We start from the raw sequence: 11,587 nt of genomic DNA, 5'->3' as shown, positions 1-11,587 counted from the left end.
CCTTTTAATAAAACTATGTAAAGAGGTTTGTAGTTCATAATTGGAGAATTTTTTACTCTTTGACAAAAAGATTTAGTGAGAGAAGAATTGCCTTGGAACTAGAATTATTGAGTGATGAGAACTTTCAATGAAACTAGAGGTCTAGAAGCAAAATCCCAGGATGTGTATTTTTAAAACATGCCAATCTTGTTGGAATGCCAAGTGTCTAACTTGCTATGTTTTTCATGAATCCATATAATACTATAAAACTGTCATTTATTTATTTTGATAAATGTGAATTTTACTAAAAATCTCATAACACTAAAAAAGAGATGACGTAATCCACTCTGAAAACAAGTATTAATATATATGTGCAAAAACCACATGATGCTATAAAAAGATAATAAATCTAAGCATATGTCTTGACATATTCATAGATAAATATCATCTTGTTGCCAATGATCCAATTCTTCTATTCTTCATGTATTTTCGACCTTCTAAGCATTCACTTCACATAAACTCTTCAAATTTGGTTTCACTTTATGTATTGATAGCCCCCGAACATTAATAAACTTGACAATTTAAGCGTTTGTTTAGAAATCTGTTTTTGATCTTATTCATCTTGGATAAACCTATTTCACATGCAAATAGTGTGTCAAAACAAGAACCAGCCCCAAAGTTTCATTACCCATGGAAAAGATTGGTCCCGACTCCCAACCATATCACGATACAACAATCTTTCCAAGACTTGTATAGTATTATCTCTGAAGTGTTTTCTCATCCTCATAAAGAAAAAATATCTTTCTCCATCACGTTCTACTTGTTTAATCAATGCACATAAAGCCTTCCCAAAATGATTGCATAACACTCGTAACCACTTTCTTGTGCATGTATCTAATTTATCCAAATATTTATCATATTACTTTGGACAAAATAACTTTGGAAAACAATAAATTATTGATAATCAAATTTCTTATGTATCTTTGACATAAACAAAATCTCTCTCTCTCTCTCTCTCTCTTTCTCTCTCTCTATATATGTGTGTGTGTGTGTGTGTGTGTACACAATTATGAAAGAATAAAATGCTCAAGAGTTAGTACATATTTATATATATATTTTATGTAATTTATTAATTATAGTTGATGCTATTTTTTGTTTTAAACGGGCAGTTTATAAAGAAGTTCATGGATGAGGAAAATATTTACCCCCTATCCGTGTTGACAAATAAATTGTTTTCATTCATGTTAACTCTTTCAAAAAGCAATTACATGCCAGGTGGCATTTTCAAGGGCCTAAAATGGGTGGACAACTGTTAAACCTATTATTAAGGATGGACTATTAAGTTTAGTATATCATAGATCCATTATGAATAGGTAAAGATACTGGAAGATTGTCACAGTCAAACCCTCCATAACCTCTGATTTCAAAATCTTTCATTGGTTGGCTAATGGTGTAATTATTTACTCTCATCCATAAGCCCCTCCATAACCTCTGATTTCAAAATCTTTCATTGGTTGGCTAATGGTGTAATTATTTACTCTCATCCATAAGCCTACTACCCAATGAAATTCGCATGCCAATAGGTTCTGAATATGTTTTTATTTATTTTAGTAACACTTTATATTACTAGTTGAAAACATGACGTGAGGCGAACAGCCACAACAATTACCACCTTACAACAATCTCTCCACTTTTTGACAAAAGTAGATTGAAATCAATGGCCTCTAAAACCCTATCAAATTTATTGACTCAAACATAACAAATTTCATGCAAAATTGTGTATACTCACATTCGATGATATCATTAAAAAAGGAACTCCTCAAATATGATTGGAAGATGAAAACCATAGGAAACCATACATGTCTCAGCGATATGGTTTTTTATTGATCCATAACAGAATTTTGTGATGATTTGCTGACTGCTAACAGCAGAGAGGCACAACTGTTTTTTATAACCAGCAAGGATGACTTGAATTCTGAGGACGCATGACGTTCAAACCTTAAACTGAATTTTTTGCGATTGATTTTAGGTCTGCTGTATTTGACAAATGACCAATATGGCAAAGGGAAAAATGGTTGTACTTTAATCGATCTTCCAATCTAATGTTTTTCCTGCAAACATGGGGACAACTGTGGTTGAGCCAAAGTTGTATTCTTTTGGTACAGTCCAATTTCTCTTTGTTAACGTTATCTTTGTTGTATTCCTTGGTAACCCATAAAAATCAGGTCCATTAAAGCTTGAAAAGGCCTCAAACTTATCCAGAGCACCAGCCTGTGACAAAGGGCACACATAGGATTGTGAACTTACCACAACATAAGGTATATATTGAAATAATAGTCAAATACGCAGGTAGTATATTATATTTTCTTGGTGCATATGTATAAAGACATTGAGGATCTCTTTTGGGATACATAAAGAAAATCTTAACTAATATATATACATGGCAGAATCTTAATACTCAACCAGATATGGATGTCCCTAAACCTGCGCTATTATATTGCATTCAATGGTACTCTTACAACATCACAAGGACCTTATGTACTGATTTTTCTCAAATAGCCCAACCTGAGCTCGTCAAGGAGTTTTGAGACATTCTAAGTGCACAACTAACCATAAGAAAGTCTGCACAAATGTAGTGCTAATAGACCCCTTCACATTTTTCTGTCTATCTTAGGGTTGGGGTTCTCTAGTTTTGGGTACCAAATAGAAGACTTAATGCATTCTATGTAAAAAGGAAAACGACAATATTTCATATATGCACACAAATGTATTCTGCAGAGTTGTGTGATCCTTGCCTCTTCGAATGCTTGAGCATAAACAGATAAAGCGACAGGAGCATTAAAAATGCCAGCACAGCCACAAGGTGCTTCTTTCGTATGCTTCTCATGAGGGGCACTGTCAGTGCCAAGAAAGAACTGCTTGCTTCCACTTGTCACAGCACTCAAGACCGCATCCCCTGCAATAAATGCAGCAATGTTATACTTGTAAGCTGGTAAAACAAAAAAGAACTAATAACTTTAAGAAACCATTCATCAACGTTACTATGGACTTCTCGCTTTAGGATAGGTAAGCAGTAATTGTGAGGTTGCAACCCATCTCGAAATAATGCATTTCTGTTCATTACAATATGTTGAGGAGTGACTGTTGCTCCAACAAACCCTACAAAACAAACTAAGGTATTAAACTTATTTGTTAATGCAGGGCATACCCGTGTACCAGAAAATATTGCATCAATGAAAAAATTCATGTTCAAAATGATGGGCACCAAATAGTCTATGCACAACATTACATACAAATGGTATATAAATATGAATTAGTCTAAGAAATTATATACAAAATGCATACAAATATGAACCTAAGGGTACTGCATCCACGCACACCAAGAAAAAGCTAAGATGATTATTTATTCCAAAACATCGCATCTTATAAATTACAAATTTCGTATAACTTACATTTAAATCCTCAAGTTAACGCAGCATATGCAAACTTATTCTCATGATCTACCTGCTTTAAACATAGTGTGGATTCTTTAGAGCTTTTAATGAAGAGAAAATAGGCATTCCCAATTTACAGTTAGTGCAGCCCTGTACTCAGTAATGCAACAAGCATGCATCTACATTATGAGTAAGCATTGCCATTTTAATCCGTTATACATATTTTCTAGCACATGGTGATTAAAATGGAAAACAATAAGACAATTCTACATCACTAACATCAAAATTACAATGTCTATAAATTCCCCCTCGACAACTAGTTTATTTATGTACTCTGTAATTTAACAAGCATAAATATATATTTAATGATGACTGACCTTATATTTTTAATCATTTCACATTTTAGAGTGCATGGTAATTGAAATCATCTTAAACATCAAAGTTCTGGACTAAACTTTAGGAGATGTTCCTGATTTGCGATTAGTTTATGCACAATATAGTATAGAAAACATGTCATATTCAAACAGCTAGATATACCTTCAGGGCATGATTTCACAAACTCAACTGCATCGCGTGTGGTTATATGCTCCATCACAATTTTGAGTTGTGGAAGTTTATTTACAAGTGGTTGCAGGATTTTATGTATGAAGACACTTTCACGGTCAAAGATGTCAACTGTCTGATCAGCTACTTCTCCATGCACCTAAAATTAGGCCATCATATATATACACAGATTATAGAAGAGTTGCAAGAATGTAGTGATCCATTATTACAATACAGAATGGCATCTATTTACCAGCAAAGGCAGTCCTTGATTTATCATCTCATGTAAGGCTGGCAAACATTTTCCAAACAGATCAGTTACTCCAGCTTGTGAATTTGTAGTAGCACCTGCAGGATACAACTTTACAGCATACACTGCCCCACTTTGTTCTGTATAACCATAAACAGTTTTTCAGCTTACCTAATTAGCCATGCCAAGGATAAAACATATACATGCCATTCTTTTTCTGCCCAATACACATTCCACTAATACTTTACGTAACACAAACATACAACATGCTAAAATAGAAAGCACGTAAGCATTGTTAGCTTACTTGCAAATTTGATCTCTTCAGGTGTGGTGTTGTCTGTTAAATACAAGGTCATTAAAGGGAGAAATGAAGTATCAGGAGGAAGTGTTCTCAAAATTCGATCTCGATAAGAAAGGGCATCTCCAACTGTTGTTACTGGAGGCTTTAGGTTTGGCATAATGATCGCCCGCTTGAAGGTAGTTGCACTACATTACAATATATCAATAAATAAAAATGAGCACGATGATTCAAGAGTGAAAATGGGTAAAACTTCACCTAATATCACCTATGTTGTACAACTGAATGTAAGTGATTTCCATCCCTTAGATGTAAGTGCCAATCATCTGGCTGCGTGATTATTAATTCCTTCATATCTGACTGTTTAGATAGTTCTGAAACTTGCATCCTTAGGAATGCTGGCTTCAAAACCTGTGTCAAACTATTTTATCAGTACAATCAACACTATCAGGTGAAAATTTGCGAATATCATACTACAAAAGAGAATTACAAAAGGATCAAATAAAAACATGACATCATCATGCATAGTTCTCATTGCATGAACTTCATCAATCTATTTCATCCTTGCTCACAACAACATTGCACAAAAACTAGAGAAAAGCTCACGAGGTAAACAAAAATCAAATGTTGGCCATGTTAAAGCCTGAAAATTTGAAGCCTCCAAAGTTAACGGTGCAGCATTTCATTTGTTTTAAATGTTCAACTCAGATGTGGTGAGCATGGACTAAAGGTAGCTTCAATATCCTTAGCTATGGTTCACCTTTTCCTGTGAAATGGTAATGGTCTACGGATGATTTTGGTATTTTAGAAGTGCCACGACGAGACTTCCTTAATATGCAGAACATTACCCAGCTTAGAGGCGTCTATGTATATATTTGTGCTTTTGTGCTTTTCTATGAGCGGAGGAATAGGGAGGGGATGCAGGGGGGTTCTTTCATCAGACGCTTTCTGATCATTTATCAATGTTACCAATCAAATAGATTGAGCCATTTTGTCCTCAATAACTCATCTGATTCTCTGAAAATCAGATCAGCTCATTTCAAAAACATTAACTGGCAGCATACTTATAGAAATAAGAAAATGAATAACAAAAACAGACTGCAGAAATAAATTTGGCCTCTTCCCAAAAAAGTCTTTTAAACATATCTTCTCATATTTTATCACCAGAAGCTAATGTTCCCTTGAGTCTGATATCCCCTTATGACTGATTTACAGTTGCTCAGGCCAATCCCGTAACATGTGATGCAACACTAAGATGAGAATTAATAGAATGGAAGGGAAAATTATGCTCCCCTTTGTTAGATATAATCAATGATCAGCCCCAAGTTGTAAATCTATCCCCATATGTGCTCTTAGATTGCACATTTTGTGATAGCGCCCCAAATGAGGAGCGGCTAGTGTGCAACTCGACCATATGGGTCGATAAGGTGTTAATCTAGGAAACCGTAGATGCGTAGGACACAATATATTTAGGAAAGAGAGAAATAGATAAAAGGATTGGCTAATCAAGTCAGCTAGAATATTTTGTGGGCAAGTTACGATGTACTTAGTCTTGAAGTATGCGTCATTGACTTCAAGATAAGTATTATCTAGCACTAGCCTGTACCTAGGGAGTTGGGTCATATTAAATGACAAGTCAGTTGACAGAAAAGGAATATCTCCACTACTGTCAACTGACTTGCACATTTATACTAAGACCAAACATAGATTATAAGTCACTTTTCTCACACAGTGGTCAGATTGATCATTAGTCCCCACTAATTTTGTAGTGAGCCGGTCCATATCCTATCTAAGCTCTAAGGTGTGAGCGCATGGGAAAACTACCATTTTGAACTACTCTCATATGTAATAGAAATTCTGTTTTCATATATCCATCTCTGCAGTTGTAACTCTATATACCTATCTACTCGATTCTCAATATTTCTAATATGGTATCAGAGCAAAGAGGTTGATCTAGATTAGGTATATACGGGTAGTTGCTGTCTAGCAACAGAGAGAAATAGAGAGAGAGAGAGACAGAGACAGAGTATCAATGGCCTTGTCCACGAATGTTGCAGCTGCTCCATTGCGCATTCGCCCACCTCCATTGTCTGATGGAAAGCTAGATGGAACCAACTACACTCTATGGAAGTTCAAAATGTCTGCCATTTTGGATTCCTACGAGTTGTTGGAAACAATCATGGGACCCACAGGGGGAGACCCTGAGCCCATGGCAACCTTTGACCCTGCACACCCTACCACATCAATTCCTCCAAATGCTGATCTACTTCGAGCCTGGAAGAGAAGGAATGCTGATGCGCTATGTACCATAGTCACTGGTGTATGTGACTCCGTACTAACACTAGTGCAACATACAACTAGGGCACATGAAGCTTGGAGCATATTGGCCAGCCAGTATGAGACCAGAAACTATACAAGGATACAAAACCTCGAAAATCAGCTTGCTGCAGAGAAGCTCGCTGATGGAGAGAAAGTAGAATCCTTTGTAAAAAGGATTAAGGATCTTCAAGATCAGCTGGCGGCTGTTGGAGTAGTCGTCTCTCAAGAGGATATGGCTCGTCAGTGCATTCGAGTACTTCCTTTCAAGTATGATGGCATTGTGACAGCATTGAACACTCAGGTTCGACCCACTCCTTTAAAATTTGATGAACTAAGTGCAATGCTGCTTGAAGAGGAGCTTCGGCAGAAGACAAGAGAAGAAAGGGAAGATTCAGCATTTGTCTCTAGGACTAAGGGTGAAGGGGCATCCAATTCAAACAATGCGAATAGGATACCGAAGAAGAAGAAGTTCAATGGATCGTGTTTCTACTGTGACAAGAAGGGTCACACAATCAAGGATTGTCGAAAGAAGATGGCGGATGAGAAGAATGGTTCTAATAAGACTTCTTGGAGAGAGCCCGAGTCCGCTAACAATGTCGTAGATGAACTTGAGTTATGGGTCGCAACTGAAGAAGTGTGTTCTTCAGTTGACACTCAAGTTGTTGATGAGTCTTGGATTCTCGATAGTGGAGCATCCCGACATATGACCAGTAATCGTGACTGGTACAGTTCTTGGACACCTCTACAAGAGCCCATCAATGTTGTGGTCGGGAACAATGCTCGATGTCCGGCCAAAGGAACCGGAACCGTCTCCCTCAAAGCAACGACCGGTGGGACAAAGCATCTCTCTCAAGTGTTGTACGTGCCAGATCTGAAGAAGAATCTACTGTCCATTTCTGCACTGACTGACAAGGGTCTTGATGTTCGATTCAAGAAGTCGGGTGCAGAAATAACAGATTCTGCTGGCAAGGTTGTAGGAATAGGGGTGAGGCGCAACAATCTCTATGAGCTGAGCGCGTTTACCATTTCTACTGACCACAGCACAAGTACCAACACAAAGCAATGGCATGAGAGATTTGGGCATCTCAACGTTGCTGTGTTGAAGGAGATGAAGAAGTCGAATATGGTAGTTGGGTTGCCAACCCTATCTGACTTAAGTCATGTTTGTGATGCTTGCCAAGCATCAAAGATCAGCCATTCCAAAAGAGAGTCAAAATCGGGCAAAGACTCCTCTACAGCTAATACACATTGACCTCTCTGGAAAAATGGTGACTCCTGCAATGGGTGGATCTCTCTACTATATGCTAATAGTCGACGACTTCAGCAGAAAGATGTGGGTTTACTTCCTTCGGGAGAAGGCTGAAGCTTTTAAAATCTTCAAAAGATGGCATAAGTTTGTCGAGCGAGAGTCTGGAAAGTTAGTGAAGGAGCTACGCTCTGATCGAGGTGGAGAATTCTTATCAATAGAATTCTGTGAGTATTGCAAAGAGCATGGAATTAAGCGCCAACTTACAACTGCCTACACCCCACAACAAAATGGCGTTGTCGAACGTCGAAATCGAACAGTTGTCGAGATGGCTAGGTGTATGTTGAAGGCACAAGCGCTGCCCGACCCATTCTGGGCTGAAGCAGTGAACACAGCAGTTTACATCCTCAATCGGAGCTACACGAAGGCACTTCAAGGGAAAACACCCCAAGAAGCTTATTCAGGCAAGAAACCTTCAGTGCTGCACTTCAGAACCTTTGGGTGTATGTGCTACGCACATATTCCAGATGTGAGCAGAAAGAAGTTGGATGCTAAAAGCAAAAAGTGTATCTTTCTCGGATATAGTGAAGAGTCAAAGGCCTATCGACTCTACGATCCAGAGGCAAGAAAGATATTGACAAGCCGCGATGTGGTGTTCGATGAGGAACAACCACAGCTAGCTGAGAACAACGATTCTCAAGTTATCTCATCAACTGAAGAAGTATTTTACCCAATCCCGACCCATTATCCAAAAAAGGAAGCTGAACCATCTGATGGTAATGGTTCACTAGTTCAGCCTATGCCAGTCCCACATGTAAAGAAAATACCTAAGTGGGCTCAACAACTCTTCAATGATCATACTCCTAAAGTTGAGTTTCCTGAAACTTCAACTGATGGATTACGAAGATCAAGAAGAATACAGGAGCAAGGAAGAACCTCTGACCACATTGTCAACATGGCTCTGATGGTGGACATCATAGGCTCAGTGAGTGAGCCGACCTCGGTGGAGGAAGCTATGGCCGACCCGAAGTGGAAAGAGGCGATGATATCAGAATATGATAGCATCATGAAAAATGACACATGGGAGTTGGTAGAGAGGCCAACAAAGAAGAAGGTGATAGGCACGAAGTGGGTATGGAAAGTAAAGTATAAAGCTGATGGCTCTTTGGAGAAATTCAAGGCCAGGCTAGTAGCGCAAGGATACTCCCAAATTGAAGGGTTCGATGTACAAGAAACATTTGCCCCGACAGCTCGCATGACAACAATTCGAATGGTCATAGCGTTGGCTGCTTCAAGAGGATGGCCGATTTATCAAATGGATGTCAAATCAGCATTTCTGAATGGGCATCTCAAGGAGGAGGTATATGTGACACAACCACCGGGGTTTGAGATACCGAATTCAGAAAACAAAGTTTGCAAGCTGAAGAAGGCACTATATGGTCTAAAGCAAGCACCAAGAGCTTGGAACAAGAGGATAGACAGCTTCTTACGATCAATCGACTTTAAGCAATGTGCTTCGGATGCAAGTATGTATGTCAAAATGAAGGACGGGAAACAAGTCATCATTATCATTTACGTGGATGATCTAGTACTTACTGGTGACCATGAAGAGTGCATTGGCCAAACACAAGAGTGTTTGAAAACTGAGTTTGAAATGACAGACTTGGGGATTCTACACTACTTCCTTGGAATTGAGGTTTGGCAAACCTCGGTCGGCATCTTCATGTCACAAAGAAAGTATGCAACAGAGATCTTGAAGACCTTCGGGATGATGGACAGCAAGTCGAAGTCGACTCCAATGGAGTCAAACTGCAAGCTATCCCAAGAAGACTCATCACCAATGGTTGACATAAGGAAGTATAGACAACTAGTAGGAAGTCTAATTTTCCTATGCAACACTAGGCCGGATATTTGTTTTGCAGTCAATGTGGTGAGTCGATTCAGCAACAAGCCGAAGGAGACTCATTGGAAAGCTGCTCTACGTGTATTAAAGTACATTGTGGGTACTTTAAATTATGGAATCTTCTACAAGCCAACAATTGACCAACTTAGTGGATATTGCGACTCCGATTGGGCTGGAGATAGTGATTCCAGAAAATCAGTTTCTGGATATTGTTTTTCAATAGGATCTGGAGCTGTTTCATGGAGTAGTAAAAAACAACCAACAGTGGCACTATCTTCAACGGAGGCAGAATACAAAGCAGCATGCATAGCGGCATGCGAGGTAGTTTGGCTAAGAAGAATCCTTATGGATGTGGCAGTCCCAATAAGGACGGCAACGGTATTGAGGTGTGACAATCAGAGTTGCATGGCCATTGCCAAGAACCCCGTATTTCATGCACGTACTAAACACATAGAGATTCAGTATCACTATGTGCGGGAGCTAATAAATGATGAGATTGTGGAGCTTGAGTACTGTCCAACATCAGAAAATGCTGCAGATATCTTCACAAAGGCGCTTGGGGCAGAACAGTTGCAACAACACCTTCGACGACTAGGTGTTGGCCCAATTCCAAGTGAACTCAATGGGTTGATCATTGAGGGGGCGTGTTAGATATAATCAATGATCAGCCCCAAGTTGTAAATCTATCCCCATATGTGCTCTTAGAGTGCACATTTTGTGATAGCGCCCCAAATGAGGAGCGGCTAGTGTGCAACTCGACCATATGGGTCGATAAGGTGTTAATCTAGGAAACCGTAGATGCGTAGGACACAATATATTTAGGAAAGAGAGAAATAGATAAAAGGATTGGCTAATCAAGTCAGCTAGAATATTTTGTGGGCAAGTTACGATGTACTTAGTCTTGAAGTATGCGTCATTGACTTCAAGATAAGTATTATCTAGCACTAGCCTGTACCTAGGGAGTTGGGTCATATTAAATGACAAGTTAGTTGACAGAAAAGGAATATCTCCACTACTGTCAACTGACTTGCACATTTATACTAAGACCAAACATAGATTATAAGTCACTTTTCTCACACGGTGGTCAGATTGATCATTAGTCCCCACTAATTTTGTAGTGAGCCGGTCCATATCCTATCTAAGCTCTAAGGTGTGAGCGCATGGGAAAACTACCATTTTGAACTACTCTCATATGTAATAGAAATTCTGTTTTCATATATCCATCTCTGCAGTTGTAACTCTATATACCTATCTACTCGATTCTCAATATTTCTAATACCCTTCTCATTCAATGCGCACGTAAAGTTTCCCTTAGAAGTTTGTCTCCATCAATGTCAACACTCCTTTTGTGTGACCGTTATTAACGCACACAGCATACTCAATCATTGCATGAAAATGTCACAAAAAAATTATTTTTAGAATTTCCAGAAAGGTAAGGAACAAGAGATAAACTCACACTGCTGCCAATGATCTTGCTTTTGCATACATTCTGTCTTCTATAGCTCTGGTGATACAAAGCACTCACACGAGGAGTAAATATGGCGATTGAAGATGATGATGTCAGTTCTGAGATGTCCATTCTACTCCATAGCATCAACCATTCTGCAATTCAGGC

At 38.7% G+C, this 11,587-nt stretch overlaps 1 protein-coding gene across 2 annotated transcripts; it reads right to left on the bottom strand.

Moving 5' to 3' along the window:
- Positions 1 to 1,779: 1,779 nt before the first annotated feature.
- On the bottom strand, positions 1,780 to 11,574 carry LOC147853645 (dihydroorotase, mitochondrial-like). Of its 2 annotated transcripts, none has more exons than XM_087331829.1 (8): positions 11,429 to 11,574; positions 4,763 to 4,915; positions 4,511 to 4,692; positions 4,210 to 4,346; positions 3,951 to 4,116; positions 3,022 to 3,138; positions 2,775 to 2,935; positions 1,780 to 2,250 (listed from the first exon to the last, which is right to left on the bottom strand). In XM_087331829.1, the coding sequence occupies exons 2-8, from the start codon at positions 4,804 to 4,806 to the stop codon at positions 2,062 to 2,064; spliced, it is 996 nt and encodes a 331-aa protein (XP_087187955.1). In that variant the 5' UTR covers positions 4,807 to 4,915; positions 11,429 to 11,574; the 3' UTR covers positions 1,780 to 2,061. The 2 variants fall into 2 exon arrangements, with proteins under 2 accessions (XP_087187955.1, XP_087187954.1); XM_087331828.1 differs by having other exon boundaries at positions 4,773 to 4,915.
- Between the last annotated feature and the right edge of the window lie 13 nt (positions 11,575 to 11,587).

Source organism: Azolla caroliniana, unplaced genomic scaffold (assembly GCF_043228905.1).
Source record: "Azolla caroliniana isolate FFs.n. ecotype wild unplaced genomic scaffold, voAzoCaro1.0.p SCAF_16, whole genome shotgun sequence".
NCBI lineage: Eukaryota > Viridiplantae > Streptophyta > Polypodiopsida > Salviniales > Salviniaceae > Azolla > Azolla caroliniana.
The sequence above is the reverse complement of the archived record's forward strand: the minus strand, read 5'-3'. Positions and strand labels throughout refer to the sequence as shown.